Below are 23881 nucleotides of genomic sequence, written 5' to 3'. Positions count from 1 at the left end.
AAAGAAACATGGTTTAGAGTGAAGGGAGAGGGGACTTTGTGTACCAGGAGGAGAGGAGAATGCTGAGAGATTAAGGCCCTCTTAGATCTGATTCAAGCCATAGACACACAGGGCCACGCAGAGGCCAGGAAGACACCGTTGTTCGGGCAGAGCAGGTGAACTCTTTGTTATGGTGGCTGAAAATTACCATTAATTATGTCACCATTAATGTTTCTTATAACATAATGGCCTACCTATGAACCTGTGTGTTGTCAATGTTGTTCTCTTTCTCCTTTCTCCTTGGAAAATAACTTGATAGTAAACCATGTCAGAAATTGAATCAAGCTGCTCAGCTGGTATTAGTGGAAACAGTAATGTGGAAAGAACCTAACATCATAACAGGTTTGCATCATGGCACTTAAGGAAAAGAAAGCTAAAATCCCAGGCGGGGACCTATATGTTGGTCGTTACTGAACTTGACATTGAACGAAATGATGATGATAGTGGTGGTGGTGGTGGTGGTGGTGGTGGTATTGGTGATGCTGCTGCTGCTGATGCAGGAGGTATATTTTTAAGTTGAAGACCTTGGAAATATTAACTCCACTAGATGTCAGTGTCATCCAAGGAACAAAAGGAAGGCAAATTAATTTTGAAATCATAAAAATTAAGAAATTAAATTTGTGTTGTTACCAATTTGCTTCTATTCTTAAATATTCCCAGCACTTGTTGGTGGTTATTGGCCTAAATTGTCAAAATGTGTATTTATTTAAAAGTGTCCAGTGGGAGGACAGATATACTGTCTGTGGACAGTCTTAGTAAATAAAATATATGCAGACTGGGGTTTGTAACACCCAAATGGAGGGGCACGATCCACCTTGTTTATTAGACCATCAGAAAAAGGCCATAGCTAATTAAGTAGTACACATGTCATTTTTCAAATACCATTCTTAAACATTTTATAAAGCAGATCTGTAATGTACCACTCCTGACTAATGTTTTGTACTTCCAGGATTTTTTTTTTTTTTGCATATATACAAATTTTAAACAAAAATAAATCACATGCACTTAAAAAAAAAGTACCAACAAAATATCTGTAATAGTAATGAATCATGTGTTATATTTGTAGTAAAAATTATCCTTTACAAGCCGGGCTTGGTGGCTCAGCCTGTAATCCCACGCCTTTGGGAGGCTGAGGTGAGTGGATTGCCTGAGCCCGCGGGTTCGAGATCCGCCTGGGCAGCGAGACCTCATCTCTACCATAAATCAAAAAATCAGCTGGGCGTGGTAGTGCATGCCTATAATTCCGGCTACTTGGAAGGCTGAGGCGGAAGGATCGCCGGAGCCCAGCAGGTCGAGGCTGCGGTGGCCGGGAGCGGCCACTGCACTCCAGTCTGGGCGACAGAGTGAGACTCCAACTCAAAAAAAAAAAATTATCCTTTACTAATCCAAAGTTAAACTATGTCTTATTTTACTTATTTCATTGAAAAATCATTTTTTTGAGGAAACAAATCTAAAAAGACCTTGAGGAGGATGTTAATTTTTAAAAAATGTTTGTTTTGTTAATTATCCTGTTTAATAGAGAATAATGAAGACGGATTCACAAATTTAGAGATTTAGAACCTGTAAAATTCCCAAAGTATTTTGATTATTTGTTGTTGATTTTAAAACTTTTGAAAAATATTACCACTGTGAACTTTGGAATGTATTTGTGACTAGGACTCTCAAGTACTATCTTTCTCATAATTGCAATATGAGGAGAAGAGAATTCAAGGTATTGTGTAGCTCTTACTATACATTATTAAGAATTAATTAAAGAGGAAAAATTACCCTACAGTTGACAAGGAATTGATTAATATCCTTATTTCCCTTCTAGCTAAAAGGGTTAAGCTTTATATTTTATATTCTTCTGCACCTTTCTATTTTTTGCTTATTTCCTGTCATTTCATGCTAGGCTTCTACCATAGTTTTGTAATTTGGGTTTTTAGGACAATTAATTTAGCTTAGTAGTCCCAGTGTATGTGTGGTTAATATATTTTATTAGAAAATATTTTCAAACATACTGAAAAATAAAACACATGTGTACTCACCATGCAGAGTACCACATGTCTAGATGAGGAGATAAGAATCCAAAATCTATTTACACATAACTAGACTGCAGAAAGTACCACACATATCGTGAGAGAATAAGAGTCAGGGACCCACATAACCAGTCAGCCGAGTATCATACTTGGAAATCATAGGATTAGAGTCCATAGTCTATTGCCACATACCCAAACTTAAGAGAGGAACACACAAACACGAGAGGAAAAATACAAATACAAGCGTTTTTCTTCCACGTTGCTGCTGTGACTGCTTCTTCAAGAAATAAGCAAGTCATAAGTAAAAGTTGCATTCCTCTGTGTGTGCCTCCTGAATACATTCTCCTGCCTCTCTGCCCAGGGATTGACAGTAACCTGAATTTAGGGTATATTATCCATATCCATCCATGTTTTAACTTACCCTATTATGTATCCTTAAATTGTACATTACATTGCTTTGCCTGTTTCCAAGCTTTGTAATAACAATTGTCATTTACGTGATTTTTTTTTTTTAATGCTGATACCATTAAACAGAGCCAAGCATACTCAGGAACCAAAGATTTTGAATAAATATTGCTCAACTCATAGAAACTCACTGTAAAAAATAAGGCAGCAGAATGTATAATGTAAATGTAAATAGAATTGCTTGAATGGCATTTTTTTTTTTTTTTTTTTTGTAGAAAAGGAACATCTGAGTGTCTCTCATAATATGTTGCAGCAGCCTTTGACTTAGCCATTGGTTAAAAGGGAAAAAGCAGATTTCTGTTTGATACTGCAGGCTCTTAGCAGTGTGCTCCTGTCCCTGTAAGCAGGTAGTTGGTGGAATTGTCCCTTATGGCTCCTTTCATCACTTGGGAAGAAGTTAAACATTTTTGTAAAGAAGCAGGTTATAATTAGACTTTGTTAACCTATCTTTACCTCCATATTCAGTGATTAGAGGCTAATCAGTTACTATTATAGCTTGCTGTGCATTGATTTTAAATGTCTGATCCTTCTGTGATGGGTGTGATCAACTCTTGTTCTGTTTCTAGTAGTGTGTGGCAGGCTGGATGCAGTGGACACTGACTCCTGACACACACACACACAGTGGGTCCTGAGGGCTGCTTTGTATCCAGTGAGCCATTTCAGCAGGAACAGAAGGATGTCCTGTTAGTGATAAAGTCTCCAAAGTTGACAGAAAAACAAGGAGACTTTACTGAGAATTGATATGTGATGCAGTGTTTTATGTCCAGTAGATTTGTTTCAGTCTAGTTGTTGGATTTCAATTTTATTGATACAGCCTGTAGTAGACAAAGTAATTGTGGGGCTGAGGTACAGCAAGCCCTTTCGTCTGGCAGTTTGCCGCTGCTCTTTCTTTTACACTTTGGTTATATGACTCTCTCCACTAAATTAAAACATTTGTCAGAAAATTTTTGTTTTATTTTCTTCAATGAAGTCTTACCTAAGTTTTAATCTCACTTATCGCAGAGTGTGTGGTCAGATATTGAGGTTAGTTCTTCAAAATTCATCTTCCAAGGTGTTTTCAGCAATGTAATTGACCATTTCTTCCCACTTTCGGTGGAATCTGAAATTCTGCTCCGAGAACAGAGTGGCTGTGGGGACAGATGTGCTCCCTTGAGGAAGATGTTAATTTTTTTAAATGTTTGTTTTGTTAATTATCCTGGTTAATAGAGAATAATGAAGATGAATTCCCAAATTTAGAAACTTAGAACCTGTAAAATCCCCAAAGTATTTTGATTATTTGTTGTTGATTTTAAAACTTTTTTTTTAATGTTACTGCTGTGAGCTTTGGAATGTATTTGGAATGTATTTGCGACTAGAACTCTCAAGTACTATTTTTCTCATAATTGAGATGTGAGGAAAAGAGAATTCAAGGTATTGTGTAGCTCTTACTATATATGATTAAGAATTAATTAAAGTGGGAAAATTAGCCTACAATTGACAAGGAATTGATAAACATCTCTATTTCCCTTCTAGCTAAAAGGGCTAAGCTTTATTTTTTATATTCTTCTGCAACTTTCTATTTTTTGCTTATTTCCTGTCATCTCATGCTAGGCTTCTACCATACTAAAGGAAAAAGGCACACAGTGCCTGGCACATAGTAGGTGTTCAGTTAGCGTTAGCTCCTGTCACCATCTAAGAAGCATGTTTCCTAATGAACACACTGACTCAGGAGAGTAACATCCTTTGAAGTGCTAGATCTGCATTTATATCATGGGTACTTTTCTCCTTGTACTCCTTAACTTTGGCGGCAGCCTCTTCTAGAATCCTAAATTTGTCCCATCAGCCTTTGTTTTTATGGCATTGCTCCTTTTAATATTAAAAAACAGTGAAACAAAATGAAACAGCTGCTCTATCTCACATCCCTTTGAACCTGGATTTCATTAGCTTTTCATTGTAGCACTGGACACCACAAAGTCTGTTCATTTCATATATCATCTCAGATTTGAAAAGCACATGAAAATGTTTCTCCATTTTCAATATTGCGTGAGTAATGTTCCCATTGAAAAGTAATGGAGTGAAGTTGTCACTTGTCAGCACAGTTATTAAGGAGGACGAGTCTCAGATCTTTCTCTCATAATAAAATAAATCTGTCAGAAAATCATTGTGCTCACACTTGCTCATGCCATCAAGAGATGGAGACTAAGATAGTGGAGCTCCTTCAGTTTTCCCCAAGTCAAGGTGCGCTTTTGGTTGGGGCTTTCCTGGATTGAACATCATCACCCTTCCTGACAGTCGCCAGCTACTGGGTATTTTGCAGTGTCAGCAATACATCCAAGATAATTGTTTCAGGAACTTGGCAAACAAAATGGCTCATTATTTCCCAAACACTGACATTTTGTCAAAAAAGGATATTTGCAGTTATTTTCCCTTTATTACTTTTTGTGGTCTCATACACTAGTTTAACTTTGAACTTGCCATTTTCTAACCATCCAGAAGCAATAAAAGGAAACATTAACTGCTCTTTGATACTAATCAAGGGTGTACCGTTAAGTTGCACAGCTGACTAGCTAATAGAATTTTTTGAGTCATTCAGACATTAATTAAATGTATACATTTATGTAGCAGGTTTTCCAAATAAACATCGAAGCACCCTTTCTTCCTTGACTATATTAACTGCAGCACCAGAATGTGTTTTCCTGTTGGGCGTTACTTTCCTATATGGTCCATTGGTTTATAGTAATTGAATTTTGAACTCTTTAAAAAGAATTAAAATATAATTTTGCAGTGGAAAAGTCATGGGGAAAGTTTAGCAGATTCTCTTTAAGATGATGAGTCAGTGGAGACAAGCTACTTAGCAGTCTACTTGTGGGACGTGTCTGTATATGTATGCACACACATATATCATACGTGGTTTCTAAATGTGTATTGACAGGAGTTGTGCAAACAGGGGCAGAGGCCCGCCTATGAACTGCAACCCTTACCCAAATGCCAACTTTCCTTTTGCCTTGCAGTCTCGAAAAGGGAGTGACCCAGACAAAGAGAAGAAAGGCCTGGAGAGTCGGGCGGACAGCATCGGGAGCGGCCGAGCCATCCCAATTAAACAGGTACGCTTCATCCCCGTCCTCCTCTCCCTGTAGCCAGAGATACACCTCAGGTCTTCCTGGAGATGCTGCTGGCTCGCGCGCCAAGGTCTGTCTGATGTGCTCTGTTGATGAATGTAGAAGTCTCTCACTTGACATCAATTAGCAGAGGTTCCTGTGTGTATTAAAATGGGATCATTAGAATGAGAAGAGGGAACGGTGACAACAGACCTAATGAAGTGCGGTCTGCCCGCCTGCATATGGAGTGTGTTTCCAGGCTGAGCGGCTTCAAAGGCTGCCTTTGTAGCACAGCTTTGATTGGGCCGCTGGCCGCCGGTCGACAGGGGTAACTCAGATCGCCGTACAAGAGCCCCTTGTGATCACAGGAACAGCCCGACGTGGCCCTAATTTGCTCTTGCAGACGGACATCTGAACACTGTTTCAGGCTGGTTTGTAACAACGAGGCAATTAGTTGTGATAATCATAGCCGGTGTGTCAGCTGTGCACTCTTGTTTGTAATTTGCTAATGAAGGAATTGTAACTTTGATTAGGTTCAGTTTCATTTAGACCTTATTATATAAAGGAACATTTACAGCTGTAATGTGGGGCCTTAATTAAACTTCCTCATTACACAACAGGACTTGAATTCAAGCATTTGTTTTGGCCTGTGCTGCTAGCCTGGAATAGGTTTTCATTAGCCCAGAAACCGGGTACTAAATTACTTCATGTCTCAAGTAAGAAACCCTGGAATGCATGTGTGACGTAGATTGGTGTTATATTTTTCAAGGAGAATAAAAATAAAGAGTTCAACCCTGCAGGCTAAGCTTCTGGTAATGTCATCTTTTAGTTTGTTAAAGAAAGCCAATTGATTTCGAGTGCCTGGGAGAAAAACCTCCAGGGCAGGACGATGGCTCTGCCTCTTGTGGACAAAGCTTGTGATCTGTGTGCTCCTCAGACTGAGCCCCTCTCTGGTCTCCTCTCCTGTGATACCTACACTGCTTCACTAATCCTTTAGGAGCTCAGATAGGCACTGGCTACCCTTTGGAAGGGTAGCATCTTACCCCCAAATAGGTGGGATTATTCTGGTGGTGCAGGTTTCACCCACTTGAAACAAATAGAAGCTAGGAAAGTAGTGCCTGGGCAATTTCGGCAAGAAGATGTTGGGGAGGAATGGGTTAAATACAGCCACTGCATCTTGGGTGCGGCCAAAGGGAGGGAGTCCACAGGGTTTCCTGAGAAGCCCAGAACTGATGACTGCACCTCCATCAGCAGAACTGAGCCTGCCTGGGAGCTTGCTCCTTCCTTGCCCAAAGGTGTATCATGCCTTTACCAGACAGGGAAGAGAGGCCTGAAGGTAGTAACCAAGGACATGGAGCCTCTATGTAAAACACACATTCGGATCTGGGCTACCTTTAAGAGAAATTTCTTGCCGCCATATTTTTAAAAACAAAAAGGAAACAACTTTCTGCTTTGCTGATGGGTGGTGCTATCACTGAACAACTGCTTCTTTACTTTAGAAGTCCACGCACATAGTTGTTCATTTTTTCTTTGTGCATTTATTTATAACCTACTTCTCTGCATAAGTTTATTTTAATAAATACCTTTTATGTTATAGATGCTATTTCAACTGGAATTTAAAATTATTTAACTTTTTTTTCATTTAAGAAACATTTACTTTTGGGAATATTAAAACTTAATAACAGACGGTAGCCTTACTTCCTGTCCATTGTTGATTTGGGTGGGAGTGCTCACTGACATGGCAGGAGCCCCTCTGTGCGAGCCAGGCGGACCCCTGTGTAATTGGAACCTTCATTTAATTTGTACCCTGCTATGGATTAAAATACCCCTCTATGGAGAAGGCTAGCTTTATAGGCTAGATTTTCAATGTGTGCAGATTGGAGTTGACCATCAAGCATAAAATGAGTATTATCTAGTCCTTGGAATCCTTTTGATTGTGAGTGTTCAAAATAATCTCGTTGAAATCTAAATCACAGTCCGATTTCCCAGTGACTCTGGAGCACAGGGAGCTCCTTGTCCTTCCTAATCACCCCCCATGTGCAGCCAAAGAAAAGCTTCTTCTGAACTCCACACCTGGTCTAGTGAAATTGCACTGTTCCAGGCCTCAGATGCATCATCTGTAAAATGGGGGAATCGGATGATGTCTGAATCCCTTGAAACACTTAGATGTGGAGATTCCACAGAGGATTTGTAAATTATAGCAAAACCAGATTTTTAAATTAGTAATGTTCAGGGCACCCTTTTCAGAGCCTCTCTGTGCGTCGTGCTGATTGATGTGGGCCTATAGACGGTTGTCTCCATTTATCTCACACCCCTGTGTGTGCCTGTGTTTCTAAAGGAACATAGATCATTCAAGATAGTCTGAATTCCTAACCCTCCCAGTGTGATGACTTCAACATGGAAATGAAATGAGAGTATTGCAGGGGACAGAGTCTGAAGGGGTAGTACCTGCCCAACATATTCTAGAAACTCAACAAATTGATTTGTTGAATAAATGAACACTTAAATGAATGTTTATTATTTAAGTGCTTTCCACATAGCATCCCATTTAATTCTCAACATCACCGTAATTGCGATGGCTGTTACAATTACTTTAATTCAAACCCAGAGAGGATGAGGGTTCTAGACCTGGCAGCTAGGAAGAGATGGGACCAGGGTTTAGACCAGATCCCTCTGCCCCAGCATCTGCTCTTTCCACTGTCCATTGATGAAAAGTCTTCAGAAAGCCTAGGAAGCAAAGTTAGGTGTTTTATATTAAACATGTGAACCCTGACCTCAGACAAAAATATCTTATGACTGTGTAAAGAAAGTTCTAAGACTCTGCCTGCAGCAACATGTTTCTCCAGGGATCATGCAGCCACGCTCGGCTGTTCTCAGGGTGGGAGGGGTCATCTCATTCCCGTCCTGATCTTGTTAGCCACATGCGTGTCCTCTGCCCTTCTCACCAGCAGCAGAGTACTTTGTCTTAGTGCTCAGCCCGTGGTAAAGACTCCGTCTGCGTGATTGAAGCCCCACACACTGGCTAATGGACCTTTTGCCTAATGGTAGAGGAATCATTTTAGAATCTCAGCGGCCTTCATGGAGTTGCTAATGGCCATGGTTTTTGGACTAGCCCCTATTTTGATCATTGCAGGCTCTTTTTCTCCCCACAGGAATCTTGTAACGGATGGTTTAGGACCCAGGCAAGGCAGTGATCAACACTTTCTGCAGCCTAAGCCCTGTTTTTACAGATTTTGCACATTCCAGTGGGTTATTTTAACCATGTTTCACATTCACCCCATGACTTGTTCATTGTAAGAACCAAGGATTTTTCCCCGCAATGTGGGAGCTAGCTGAATCATGGTAGTCATTGACTTTATCTCTTTCTTTTTTCCCCAATTAAGGATTCCTCATCAAGATTATGACTGATTTTTGGACTATAACTTCACTTCTTGTGGACCTGGGTTCACCTTGCATGTTTTGTCATTTTTAGGGTCTTGGAGGAGATTGGTTCAGAGTTCTGTTTCCCTTTTTTTTTTTTTTTTTTGCTAATAAGATAAGATCTATTCGAGTAAAAATTAAAAAGCAAAGCAAGAAAAATAAAAGCCAGAGGCCTGGCTCAGCAGCGAGTGGGCTTGTCACGTATTAATTTTTCATTGCTGTGGAGAGTTGTACATACATAATCACTTGATTGCAGTGGGAGTTAGGGAGCTCCTATGGTGTCATTTGCATAAATCTTGTTAAGTCAATGGCAGTTAATGAAGTACAAATGAGCCCGGAGAAGGTGACATGCAAATCGTGGGTGGCAGATGGGAGGTCTGTTTGGGGGACGGCAGCTGTGTGCTCTTCTTTCTTTCTTTCTTTTTAGCATTTTTTAATCTCTATATTTGAGTACAGATACACAGCCATAAGCCTTGGCTTCCTCCTGCCCTCCATGGAGCTCTGGCCAGAGCCTAGCAGTCTCCTGCTCCTGGTATTCACACTGCAGAACAAGACACCAGCAACCTCATCTTGTACTCAGTGGTATGCACTAGAGTATATTTGAATTTTTTAAAAATCTTGATCAGTTTATCTTGTCATGCTTCCACAAAGAAAATGTGACATTTTTATTTGGTGAGGACAAACAAAACCTTCTCATTAAGTCTTTTGAGACAGTATCTTGTCTTGTAAGGTTTCAGAGCATAGAAAAGAATTTAAAATGCTATCTTTGCTTCATCATGTTTTACTCTGGGAGTTTTTTCTTCCTTCTTCAGACAGACCAGCTGTGTTTAGCTGTTATTCCACCATTCCTGGCTCATAGGGAGACCATCATAGGATTGGCATTCCTAGGGTTAATTAGGAATGAGATACCCAAAGTGTAGGCTTGCTGTGTAAATCAGGCTGCAGCAAAAACCCCTCAACCCACCCCCCACCCACTGCCGCCCCGGCTCAGCTTCAGCCAGGGTGTCCAGTTTTGTGGTTTTGTGTTTAAGGATTTAAGTGCTAGCTGTACTCACAGCAAGCTCTTAGAGATTCACGGGCAAAACATTGGATCTGCCTGTGACTGTTAGAAGTTTTATAGTTATTTATTTGATCAACTGGTTGAGATTTTGAGAGAACCAAGTCTGTTTGCACTGAAGGAATGTAGGCAGAGCTGTGTGCAGGTAGGCAAGAGCCCTGATGACAGCTGCGATGGTCACGTGCATCTCACGAGCCACCCTCTCTGTTTGGTTCTTATTCTGCAGTGCCCACCAAGGTGCCGCTGGAGACCTTAGATCAGGCACACTTACTTTTGTGATGCTCCATGGATGCGCCAAAGGAACAAAGTGTCTTCATAAAACTTTTTTTTAGAGTCTTAATTTTGACCTTGAACCCAGATGTCGTGGCCACCTCTAGAGAGTCAGCCGGTGAGAGCAGTTATTTTTCAGCAGCTATCTGAAGCCGCGGGAAAACCCTTCCCAGGCTGTCAGAGGAAGAGGCGGCCTTCCTGGAGCAGGCCCGTTGGAACCCGCCATTGGGCCTGTGAACTGTTTTGAAGCCGTGCGTGGTTTTGATTCTCAGTTGAGTAGAAAGAGGCAATTGTCAATTAAGTGAAAGGCACCTCTGGAGTTAATCCCTTTGCCCAGCCTGCTGCTGGCCACTGACCTGTGTTGTCTGGTACCTGGGATCAACACGAGGGGTGTATTGTGTGGCCTGGGCAGAATGAAAGCCACCTAATGATGCTCGCATTAACAGCCCCTGAAAGTTGGAGACCCTTCACAGCGAGCTGGTTGACTGCCTAGCCGCCGTGTGCTGCTTTCGTTGAGGAAACAAATCTGAAACTTGCTCAAGACTGGAAGAGAAAGAATGGCACAGCTGTGCTCTTCCTTCAGGAACATGGAAGGAGTGAATCCTGCAGATCATGTCCCCTCTCTGCCTCTACAGAGGAGCATGATGATGTCTAGTGTCTATGAAACCTGACCATTGAGGTACCAAGGTGAGCAGGAGGCTTGTGGAGAATGCAGTGCTCACACATGTGGCAAATCAGCCCTGCCTGGGCATCAGGGCCCGTTTAGTTCCCCAGAAGCAGATAATTTACTGACGTGAACCCTGGTGCCCTGAAAGCTAATTTACCTCACTCGGGTGAACAACTCCCTGAGAGCATTGCATTTGGCCTGACTCACAACAGACTCAGCCCAATTACGATTATTAATTTAATGGGTCAGATGGGTGGATCACATGCTTTTACTTTTACTCCTCAGATATCATAATGTCATTGGCAAAACAATCCAAGATATCTGAATACCTGTGTGTGAATTCTTGGTGATTCGTCTTTGAGTGAATAGGGCCCGCCCTTCCCTACTCCCCTACGCCTTAGCAAGGTAGGTGGGTAGCAAAAGAGTCCTCACTAAACACCCAGTGAAATTACTTCAACCCAAATGCAAAATCCATCATGTAGATTCAAATCTGTGAGGAAATTTAAAATGATACTTCCCTTGGTCATGAGGGTGATAGGATGTAATGTATGCTGGGGTGCTTTATATACTATAAACTGCCGTGCAAACATAATGTTATTTCCAAGAATGGAAGTTAATTTTAAGACTCAATGTGTCTTCTCTCTATACATCATCCAGGAGCTGGGATGATATCTAAGTGATTTGTTTTGGCAAAATATTGTTTATTATCTTTAAAAGTTCAACAATGGTGGTGAAATCCAACTCCCTGGGAGTGCAGAAATGTAAACCCACATACAAATAGAGGAAAGTTTCTTGAAGCATTTATTGCTAGAGTTTATTTTTGTCTTGATGACTCAATGAGATATTTATTTCTGGCATAATTTTTTATCAGACATGATCAATTTGTAACAACTGTGCATTTGTCCTTGTGTAGACATGTCCTGGGTCCTCTGCTATGACTGGAGGAGGTAGAAGATGTCTATGACCCAGGCTGGGCTCAGATGTGCATACCCTGACCTCCAATACTGGAAGATGGGTATCATGTGGGAGGTGTGTTTAAAGGACCCTGGGAACCCCAGAAACCAAGGAATGGTGAATTCTCCTTAGCCAGAAAGGTCTCATCACAGGGCAGGAGGTGGGCGGAGAGCAGAGCAGTGGAAGGAGGAATTTGGAAGGGGACCTGAAGGCCTGGGGTGTCTGGTTACCAAACACTCTGACTTTCCTGGGGTGGATGTTGATTTCTTGCATCAGTCTGGGAGAGTTTTACAGTGTTTTCCTCAGAGCAGTGGTGTGAAGGTGTGAGACTTGTAACTGCACAAAGCAGCCCTCCCTCCTTCTTCTTACTCTATCCCTGTAAGGTTTATGCCGACGGGTACTAAATCTGCCAGAGTATTAGAAGTGACCAGCACTTATTGGCCACCTCTGAGTACCAGACCCTGTGCTGGAGCTTAATACTGTTATCCCTTTTACCTAGGAGGAGCAGTGGTCCCCACTCACAGGTGAGAACTGTTAGGCTCAGGAGATGGTGGAACTTGCCCGGCAGCATCATACCATGTATGAGTTTGCTAGACTGGGTAGCTTAAACAACAGAAACTCAGAGCTCTTGGCAGCTGGAAGCCTAAGAACAAGGCATGAGCAGAGGTTTCTGGTGAGACGTCTCATCCTTGGCTTGATATGGCCACCTCTTCTCTGTATCCTTATGTGACCTGTACTCTGTGGGCTCATTCCTGGTGCTACTTTGTCTTCTTAAAAGGACACCAATACTATTGGATCAGTACCCTTATGACCCTACCCTTATGACCTCATTTAAATACCTCTTCAAGACCCTATCTCCAGATACAGTTATGTTGGAGTTTGGGCTTCACCTTGTGGATTTTGCAGGGGCACATTTCAGCCTGTAACACAGCTAGTTAACAGCAGAGCTGAGACACAAGCTCATATCTGTGTGCCTGATGGCCGTCAGTAAGGTTTTTTCCATCTATGATGTTCTTCTGTCTTCTGTCTTATTACTGTCTCCCCAGTAATACAAGGTAAGGCCACGTTATTCCTGTCCGACATGTTTGAGTATCAAAAAAACATATTTTAAGAGGCTACATGTGCTAGATAGGAAACATACAAGATTCAAAATATCCTGACATTAGGGTTTCAGTGGATACTCCCTGGTGTTGTCATGAACTATTATCATTTGAAATAAGACTGTTGCTGGAATGAATCTTTCTATGAAGCAAGTAGCTTCCACACTATACAATGCATTTTAAACTGTTAAGGCATTTTAGGGGGTCAGGCACAGTGGTTCATACCTGTAATCCCAGCATTCTGGGAGACTGAGGCAGGAGGATTGCTTGAGTCCAAGAGTTCAAGACCAGCTTGAGCAACATAGTGAGACCTTGTCTCTACAAAATATCATGGTGGCACACGCCTGTAGTCCCAGCTACTCAGGAGGCTGAGGTGGAAGGATCACCTGAGCCTTGTAGGTTGAGGCTGCAGTGAGCTGTGATCGTGCACTGCACTCCACCCTAGGCGATAGAGTAAGACCCCCAACTCAAAAAAACAAAAAACAAAAAACAGGGCATTTTAGTTCTGTTCTTCAGAGACCTCCTTCAGGTTGGTTTTGGAAAGAAAACCAAAACTTCTTTCCCTTGCAAAGGAAGCTTCTCGGCGCTGCAAACAAACATTGGGCCTGCAGCTGGGATGACTAGAAAAGGTGTGTTTATTCAGAGGTACTTACAGTTCTATCAGTTGTGTCACAGGTGACTGTGGCAGTGGTCATGGTGCTGTTTTTGTCCCTTTATCCCAGTTATAAAAGTTGATATCCCAGGTATAAAGTATGATACCCACATAAATACACACTTCATTACTGAAGGGAAGATATGGCAGGAGTGCAGAGGCATGTCAAAATTAAGAGGCCTTGCCCGTAAAGGTTAAAATCTCAACACATGATGAGTAGCTATAAATACTTACTACATTCTTTGCACATTTGTAAATACTGCATGGAAACAGATGTCTACCAAGACTCCTGAGAAAATCATATAATTAAAGTCTTATTTCATGTCTGCATTATTTAACAGTTTCTGATAGAAAACTAGGTTTCTTCTAATTTAGGAATATGGACTGTAGAATAGGACTGCTCCCAAGCTGGCTACTGTTCTTTGTGAATAAAGAATTTGAAAACCAAGCAAGCATCTCTCCTGGCAGGAAGAATCACACTGGCTGTCAATATTTCATATTTTGTTTAGGAGCAGCAACAATGGAACTCCCTGGGGCATTTAGCATGGCTCTTAGACTGGATACTTTTTCCAAAAGATAGTCAGGGGAACCCAGACTGTGCACTCTGACCAGAGACTGATGCTCCAGGCTTTGTTTATTTTATTTTCTTGAGTTGGGGTCTCACTCGGTCACCCAGACTGGAGTGCAGTGGCATGATCATGGCTCACTGCAGCCTTGACCTCCTAGGCTCAGGGGATCCTTCTGCCTCAGCCTCCCAATTAGCTGGGACTACAGGCACACCCAGCTAATATTTTTAGTTTCATTTTTGTAGAGACAGGGTCTTGGTTACCCAGGCTGGTCCCAAGCTGCTGAGCTCAAGCAATCCTCCCACTTTGGCCTCCCAAAATGCTGGGATTACAGGTGTGAGCCACTGTGCCTGGCTTTCCAGACCTTGTTTGTTCTGGGCTTTGTCATTCTCACTCATGCACCTCTTTGATAATATGGTTTTACTTGTTGCCTGCTCCAGAGTCCTTTCCTTCATAAGTTCTAAAGGCAGTATCGTCTTGCGAAGTCTTCACAGTCCTCTTTTTAGGCTTTTCAGGAAAGTCATCAGACAGTGACACTTTTTATCAGCTAGTTTTGAGTAGCAAAAACACATTTTCCTTTCCTGCATCTCACTAAGGAAATTTATTTTTAACTGACTCATTGATGGCCAAATTCTGAAACCAAAGACACCATATTCCCTTGGTACCAAAACTGACGGTTAAATATGTAGAAATTTGGTGAACTATTATAAAATAGGCACTGAGGAGTTTGTTCGTTTGGGAAATATAGTCATAATTAGACATTTTTCTATACAATACCTATTATTTTAGGTTTGCAGACCAGTGAAAATAGGAACATTAAAAAATATTAATTTCTTAGGGCCGTCCCTGGTCTTTCCAGTTCTATCAGACCTACATCCTGGTCTATTTACTCCCTAACATTTCCCTCTGCTTAAAAAGTCATCAAAATTAACAAGTTATTATTGTGTGAGATGCATAATAAGAATGCTGGGAGCTATGTGCAGAGCGCTTATTGTGCCTTACATTAGATGCTTTAATCACAGAACCTCATTTAATTCTCTACCAACCTAAGACACAGCTTAGCACCTTTGTGTAGAAGAAGAGTCTAAGGCTCAGGGGGGTCAAGTCAGGAGGCCAGTGTTACTGAGCTAATAAGTGGATTATAATCCAGGAGTCTTTTATAATATGTTCTAGAAAGATCTTCCCTGTTGCATTTCCCCCTAGTTCGATTCACAGTCATCATGACTGTCTTTTCTTTGCAAGATTAAATGTCAAGTACGTGGTATACACTCTTCAGGTACCAGCAGGACCTAAGGCTTTATGTGGGGGTGTCCTGGAGAGCCTGTGCGGCTGGCATCTGGACCAAGCGAAGTCCTCAAGCTTTAGTGTGCCTCAGAGTCCTCATGGGCCCAGAGGCTGATGGAGTAGGTCAGGGTTGAGTATCAAGAAATTGTCTTTCAGTGTTTTGGGTGATGCAGATGCTGTTGGTCCGGGGGCCATACTTTGAGATCCCCTTTCTAGGCACATGGTTTCACTTCCCTTTCCTGCCTCAAACACGGGTGACTCCTGATTTTAGTTGGTTCGGGTCCCTTTAATCTGGACTTGTCAAAATCTTCCTGTCTGTGGAAATCTTCCTGTCGAAATGTGGTGTCTTCCATGCTCTCTCCTCTGATGCCTTCTTCCGTCCTAGGATCTTACTTCTGTCTTCCCTGTTGTATAGACGTGTTCATCCTGCATGTGTCTCCTCTTCTGCATGTTCCTGATGGTGTACACTCTTAGATGGCATTCCTCTCCTGAAGTGTCTACAAAGCAGGGAGGGGACATGGTAAGTTTGTGTAGATGGGTGGAGGTGGCAGTAGCAGAAATATTAGGTAGAGCAGGTTAGTAGTGTAAAACATTTTTCTTTCACCAAAACCAATTTTCTGTTGTTAAAAAGAATGTGTTATATTGGAGAAGCTACTCTCTGCGCTGTTATATTTTAAGAAACAATACAATTTTTTTATTCAGCATTCTCTAAGTTTAACAAATTATGTATATAATGTACTATATTTAAGTTATACAAAAGAGGTCACTTTTTTCAATCTGCAAAGAATAAAACCTTGGTCAGTGACCCAAAATCATTTTAGAAAACTAGTTTCTTCTACAAGTCCTCTGTTTTCAACATCCACACAGAAGAAATTTCAGCTAAATGAATGTCTTCATGTATGTAATTTTGTTTATAAGGAGTTTTTAATTGTTAAACCCACAAAGTCTGGTAACACTGGACTGTTTTTGTTCTTGAAATCGCCATGTTTTTACCCCATTATTTGGTCTATGTCAACCACAGCCTCTGTGATTGCAAATTAGTGCTAAAAATAAGAATATATTTATTGTTGAGAAGTTAGTAAAAAAAAATTGTTTATATTGTTTTTAATGTTCATAAAAATTCTATACAAATATATAAATGTATACCAGCTACACAGGAGTACTACCAGAGATATGAGTAAAACGTAAAGACACGATTTGTAGATGAAGACCCACAAGAAGCAAATTAACATGGATGGATATCTGGCCTTTCTTGCTCATATCTAAAGTAATACAAATTTAAGACAGTGAGAAATCATTTTATGATAAGGTGTATCATTAACAAATAATGGTAAGTCCTACTCTAAGAAAAACTAGGAGAAACAGTTTTAGAAATGCACTGCTGTAGTGCTGAAAATTGTCCTAGTCCTCTTAGAGGGTAATCTTATAGTAATACATAAAGGTCATAAAAAATTTGATTCACTTTGTCCCAGTAGTCTGTCTTCTAGAAATTTATGCCCAAGGAAACAATTCACTAGGAGAAAGGGAAAACCTTAAGTGTACAAAATGTTCATAGCAGAGCAATTAATAATATTAAATTCTATAAATTTTTAACAAGCAAGGTGTTAGATTAGTGATTACTAACTGAATAGTACCAGGATGTACAGCCATTAAGGAGGCCAATTTGAATACTCTTTGGAGATGTGAAAGTGTTAGTGAAAACATTGAGAGCATAAAACATAAAATCACTTACTTAAAATAATTCAAACATGAAAATATGTGTACATTTTACTTTAAATTGGATAGATAGGAACACAAACAAGTGAATTGGGGTAGTATTAAAGAGCATGAAAACTTTTAACTTTTGGGGGGAATAATTTAGACCTGAGGGAAAGTTGCAGAAAATTATACAGAGAATTCCCATATACCTTTCACTCAGCTTCCTCTACTGTGAATATTTTTACATAACTATAGCACAGCTGTCAAAACCAGGAAATTAATATTGGTGCAGCACTAGCAACCAGTCTACAGACCTTATTCAGATTTCACTGGTTTTTCTCCTGATGCTTATCTTTTAAACTCAGGGTGCAACCCAGGTTCCTCCCTTTCATTTAACTGCTTTATCACCTCCACTCTGAGACAGTTCCTCATTCTTTCTTACCTTCCATGGCTTTGGCACTATTTTAGAAACATGGGTCACTCCTTTTCCAGAAAGCCCTTCCATTCGGATTGCCTGATGTTCTTTCCTGAACACATTGAGGTTATGCTTTTCTGGCAGGGATATCACACATTGTTCCCTTGTCAGTGCTTCCCACTGGTGGTACCTCGTATCCACCCGTCTTATTACCAGTAGCTTAACCTTGGTTGTTAGGGGATGGTGAAGTCTGCTGGATTTCTCCCTTATTATTTTTCCCTTTGATAAAGATAGTGATGAATGTCTTGGGGGAGATACTTTGAGACTATGCTGATATTCTGTAAATCAGTTTCATGATATAATTTATATTCAGTAATAAGTGGGTTTTTAAACATGAAAATTTGATAGGTACAGTGGTTCACACCTGTAATCCCAGCACTTTGGGCAGTAGAAGTGAGGATTGCCTGAGTCCAGGGGTTTGAGACCAGCCTGGGCAACTTGGCAAAACTTCATCTCTGCATTTAAAAAAAAAAAAAAAAAAGCCCATGCGGTGCTGTATACCTGTGGTTCCAGGTACTTGGAAGACTGAGGTGGAATGATCACCTGAGTTCAGCAGGTTGTGATCATGCCACTGCACTTTAGTCTAGGCAACAGAGTGGGATTCTGACTTAAAAAAAAAAACCGGAAAATTATGTTCTTCTGAAAATGTGCATAGGCTCAAATAAAATACTCTGGGTACGCTATATGTACATGCATGTGTGTGTGTTGTAGTAAAGCGAAGCTGTTTTCCCCCTTTTATACTGGATGAGTTAGAAATCTAAATACCACAAACTGCCCCCTTCTGATCAAGGAAATTTCAAAAGTAGTTGTTATACATAAACTAATCTTTTTAAGTATCAATCAGGTAGTGAAAGCCTTGTAACATAGTAATGTATGCAATCAAAACTATTTTGTAGCCTAATTATCTCATTGTTATTTCATCTTGTTTTCCTTGATCTTCCATTGATTTACTGTCAGAGAATACTTAAGTACTTGTTTGACCTTTCATGTATTAGAGGGGAAGAGTAAGTGAGAATGATTTTGAAACTTGCTGAGGAAACCTAGGGAAGAGGAGGAACTAGAGAAGTCCAGGAATGAATAGGAGCAGGAAAAACCTAAAGATGAGAAAAAGCCGGAGAAACTCAAGGGTAAAGAGAAGATGGAAAAGCCCAGGAGTGAGGAGAAGTTGGAGAAATCCAGAGGTGAGGAGGAGCTGAAGAAACCTAGAGGCAAGGAAGAGCTGGAGAAACCCAGATGTGAGGAAGACCTGGAGAAGCGCAGGGGTGAGGAGGAGCTGGAGAAACCCAAGGGATGAGGAAGAGCTGAGAGTGTTGAGGACATGAGTGTGAGTGGACCTTCCCAGATCTGGTAAGAATGGAGTGGCAGTTCCAGAACTGAATGCCCAGAGGAATCCTCTGGGCAGGGCCTCGAAAGTGAACACGAGATAAATATTCAACAGATCCTGAGGAATGATTAATTGCTGTCGATTTCCTTTCATTTAAGGTCATGTCAATATGTTTATCAAACAACAGATATGGTTTGAGTGCTGCCCATGATCCAGCTCTGTTTAGGTTACAGAAGCTTCACAAAGGTGCTGACACAAACCAAAGTCTGTTCTTTGGGTTTGTCTCCTATAATTTTATGCATAAAGCTTAAAATTCTAATTTTCAAGATTTTTATATTTCTCCTAAGTAATTTCTCTCAGAGAATAAAAAGTATGTGTGTATATTTATACACCTATGTATTTATGTAATAACTAGTATATACTACTAATTATTTAGATTAACTATAAGATTTATTGTTCCCTGTGATCTTTCCATTTTTGTCCAAGCAACCAAATGTCCGCTTGTGTTTATACTGGACTTACAGTGTCCTAGCCCAGCTCTGGAAGGAACTGAGGGCAAGGAAAGTTGAAGAACTTGTGCCCAGGGTCCTTAGTAGGTGGCAGCCTGCAGGAACCATCTTTTTCAATACTCCTTCACCAACATCTCAGACATTTTCTTCCTTGTGTGCTTTTTAAAAAATAAAAATAACAAATAATGTTTGTTTACTGTTTCAGCCCAAATATTTTGATTGTATCATGATGGGTTATTTTTTTCTAAGTTGATTCCTTAAGCATCATACTGTTTATCTATTTTTTTCTTAATGTGAAAGGAAAGAAATAAAAAGGATATTTGAAAGGATCTGGTTACATTTGAGAGGATCTGATTGCTAAGAGTGACCGCAAACACCATTTGTATATTTATTTATCCAGCAGGCTCTTTGATCCCCAGCAACCCTGTGAGGCATGGTGGCATCTCTCTTTCCATGTTATAGATGAGAAAGCTGAGGCTCACTTTGCATGATTTCATAGCACCTGGAAGAGGCAAAGACAGGATTCAAACTCAGGTCTGCTTAGTCTCAAAAAACCTATGGTCTTTGCAGTAAAGGGCTTTATTTACCACTGAGCTCCCAGTATATGACTTAATTTAAAATGTATATAACTTAAAACATACTCATTTTGTATCACATGTTCTCACTCATATAATGAACCTTGAACATCAAATGTAATATTATAAGAAAATGACTGACAGTGGTGGGAAACTATGGGGGGGAGGGGAAGGGAGATGGGTTTAACGGTAGTAAATATTTGTCTGGGGATGGGGAGACACCTCTTATCAACAAGGTTGCCTGAACGAAGCATATTTGTATACCTAACCCTTAAATGTACCCCACAATATCATAATTAAAAATACTGATTTAAAAAAATATATATATATATACTCATTTTAAAATGTGTAGTTATATTAAAAATCCAGGCACAGGATGATACCTAGGGGCTGCTTCAGAAGTGTTTTCTAAATAGTGCCAGTGCCAAGGGGTCTTCGGTTGGTGGCATCCGTGTTCCACGGTATGGCTAGGCCTTCAACAAGATATCCTTCCCCTTAATGCAGAAATCCTCTAAGTATATTCGACAGCAGTTGTTTGTAATTGGAGTATCTGGAATTCACCGTGGTTTTAATTAGTTGATTACTAGTTCTTTAAAATGTACCGTACTCACTGTGGGTCTTGCAAATTGGTAACTGGTAGCTCCCAGTATAATTAAATATTTCAGAGCACTTGGCTACAGTAGCATTGAACTGTGAAGAAATAATGTTGTATAGCCAATCAAAAAGAGATACTTGTAAACTCATTTACAGCGTCAGTGTGTGTTAGGACCAACATAGAGATGCTTATTGCAGGAGAAATTAAAGATACAATTTTGTGCTAAGAGGCAATATAGAAATTAGTTCCTGAATTACTTGTTAATTGATTTGGTAATTCCCTCGGGTCGGCATGCTCTTTTTCCCCCTTTTGTTGTTGCATTCAGTTAACAGTGACTATTCCCAGAGCAATAAAAATATTTTCCACACTTAGATTAGCTATGCCCTAATATCAGACTGTCCACATTCATGTTTGCAGCTCCAGAAATACCTGCCTTAAATACAACTCTGTTCTTCTCAGCCATATTGAAGTTTTATGTACACCCATCAAGGTAACCAACACATTTATGAGTTTGGATAATTTCAGCAAAAGGAAAGCATGTGTTTATGTCTTGCATTTACAGACATTTTCCTGATTTTTTTTTCCCCTAATGGAAACCCTCCTTTTTATCAACAATGGGGGATACTTGATTTATGGAAGTCTTTTCTTATTGTTTGCAATTCAGCAAGAATAACCATACAAAAGGCCATTTGTAGAAAAGTGCAAATTGCTGCTGGAAATGATATTGGAAGAAAATGAGACCTGTTCCTTCTCGTTGAAATTGAGTGTGGATGAGAAAGAGCACAATGCGCCGTCGGTGGGTCAAAGCAAGCCTTTCTGTCTTGCTGTGTGCTAAGTTTCCCTCTTCCTCTCCCTTTCCCTGCCTGCTTGGTGACAGAGGAGAGGTGACATTGGCATTTATGCACATATTGGCGCTGCTTATGGGAAGGATAAAAAAACTGTTATCCTTTTGAATTTTCGAAGGAAGAGCCAACTACCCTTTGGACAGCTGCCAGCATGGTGGCCTTGGCTTCATGTTGAGGAAGACATTTTTAATATCTTGTTGTCTGTGTTTATAACCTGAAAAGCAGCATTAAATGCTTTTTGAAATATATCACTACATTAATTTTGAGCCAGCCTGGCATTTTTTCTATTGTCCTCCTCATGATCACTTATATGTATAAATATTGTTATGCCTTTGCTTAATTAGGGAAATTGATGTGCATTATTTTAATGTCTGCTTTTAAAAATAGATGATAATATTTTATCTTCAGTTAGGAAAGGCAGAAAATGTTTGTATTTGGCAATGTCTATATTTAAAATTACAAGGGATTATGACTAGAACTAATTTTCTACACATTTGAAACAAATATTCACTTAACAAGTAAATATGTTTGCCTGTTGTTCAGTCTATACAATAAAAAATTGTGCTTAATCTGAAATATAAAAGCCTCTTAATTTTTGCTGCACCCAGGAATGGAAGAGGCATGCAACATTATGCTAACATCGCGCTATGTCCTTTAATGAAGGAGTTGCTTGGCTAGTGGTTGGCTCCAATAGAAAGAGAAGGAACACACTGCCCATTGGCTGGTAGAACTTTGGCATGCTCTTTATTCCAGATAGAGTCCTTTCAGCCAACCCCAAATGGGGTAGCTTAGATTTCCTCTTTACCATGGTTTATTAAAGGCCCATAAAGCCCAGCCTCTGCTCACCCAGAGGTGCTGCTTGAGCAGATGTAGTATCTGGCCAAGGGTGAGGGAAGGCAATCAGCAAGCCTCATCATCGTGCTAGATTGCTTTATTGTTTTTCTTATTCCTAGTTCCATCTTCATTGCTCAGCTTTCCCATATTTTTTTTTTGACCCATGATGAAACTATATATTCCATATCTTTTTCAACTTTACTTTTTGTTTGTTTGTTTGTTTTGTTTTTATAGAATTAGCTAACCTGAAAGTAACTTTGTAAAGTTCCTTATAAAGGTACCTGTCTCCTGTCTTCATCACTTCCCTCAATGGGATGATTCAAAATTTAGCTGTACACCCATAAAAGCAATGGTCTTATAAGCTCCTCCCCAATTTCATGAACTCTAATTGTTGGATCAATGCACCTTTGATTTCAGGTGGTGTGGATGGTGGTTCCCACTGTTGGAGAATTCAGCACCAAATCCTGTCATGGAGGCAGGGAGAAGGGGAGTTCTATACCCCTGGGAGGTTGTATAGTCATGGCTTGTGCTTCTCTCCAGATTGTTTAGGAGAGGAAGTTGCAAGATTAGAATGACACAGCTGTAGACATTTAAAAATTTAATTTAATTTTATTATTATATTTCATTTTATTTATTTTATTTTATCTTATTTTATTTTTTAGTTAGTGTCTCACAGCCACCCCAATGTTGACCTGCTGGGCTCAGGCAATCCTTCCGCCTCAGCCTTCCAAGTAGCTGGAACTATAAGCACATGCTATTACGCCTGGCTAATTTTTTTATTTATTGTAGAGATGAGTTTCACCAAGTTGCCCAGGCTTGTCTTGAATTATTTTATTTTAAAAATATCTATGACTTATGCTTTCTGTTCGGTGTGTTTGATAAATAAGCTGATTGTCTTTCTCCAAGTGTTTGCTTGACATTAATTCTCCACCAAGACTCCACTTCCTTATGCTATGGTTTCGGAGCTTTGACCTGAGGGCTTAGACCACAGAGTACATCTTCTGCCCCAACAATTGAGGTGCTTGGAGCAGGAGGGGGGAGGGCTGCCAGTAGAGCTCCAAGGTGATGAATATTTCTACTTGATATTTCTCATGATATTTCTGTACTTTAATGACTATTTCTACTAATACTTGTACTAATAATTTTTAATGGTTCACATTGAGTAGGTGACATTTTGATACATTAATGAGCCTTATCAATGACTTTTAAAAGTTCTTTAGTGTACCAGGATACTTTGGCAGAGCCCCCCCCCCCCACTAAAGGAAAGGGAGAAGGTAACTGTATGTTTTCCCCACCACCCTGCTCTCTCTCTGAGCATAAGTCATGGATGTCACACAAAAGACCCGTGTTCATCACTGAATTGTCACTAGCGTTGAATTACACATGGTTTGTCTTAGAGAATTTCCCTTAAAATGCTTTGCCTGTACAAAAAGATCTGTCAATATACTTGAGAATTG

General features: G+C 40.2%; 1 protein-coding gene across 3 annotated transcripts in view; it reads left to right on the top strand.

The window, feature by feature from the left end:
• AGAP1 (ArfGAP with GTPase domain, ankyrin repeat and PH domain 1) overlaps nucleotides 1–23881 on the top strand; it is a 423994-nt gene that overhangs the window by 121899 nt on the left and 278214 nt on the right. For all 3 annotated transcript variants that reach the window (XM_021710731.1, XM_008054710.1, XM_021710732.1), the window contains one exon: nucleotides 5513–5605. In XM_021710731.1, coding sequence (XP_021566406.1) covers nucleotides 5513–5605 — 93 coding nt within the window. The remainder of the gene's footprint in view (nucleotides 1–5512; nucleotides 5606–23881) is intronic.

The sequence above is a fragment of the Carlito syrichta genome, unplaced genomic scaffold (assembly GCF_000164805.1).
Source record: "Carlito syrichta isolate Samal-C Ts95f unplaced genomic scaffold, Tarsius_syrichta-2.0.1 Scaffold298871, whole genome shotgun sequence".
NCBI lineage: Eukaryota > Metazoa > Chordata > Mammalia > Primates > Tarsiidae > Carlito > Carlito syrichta.
Note: the sequence above shows the minus strand (reverse complement) of the source record. Positions and strands in the feature narration are given on the sequence as shown.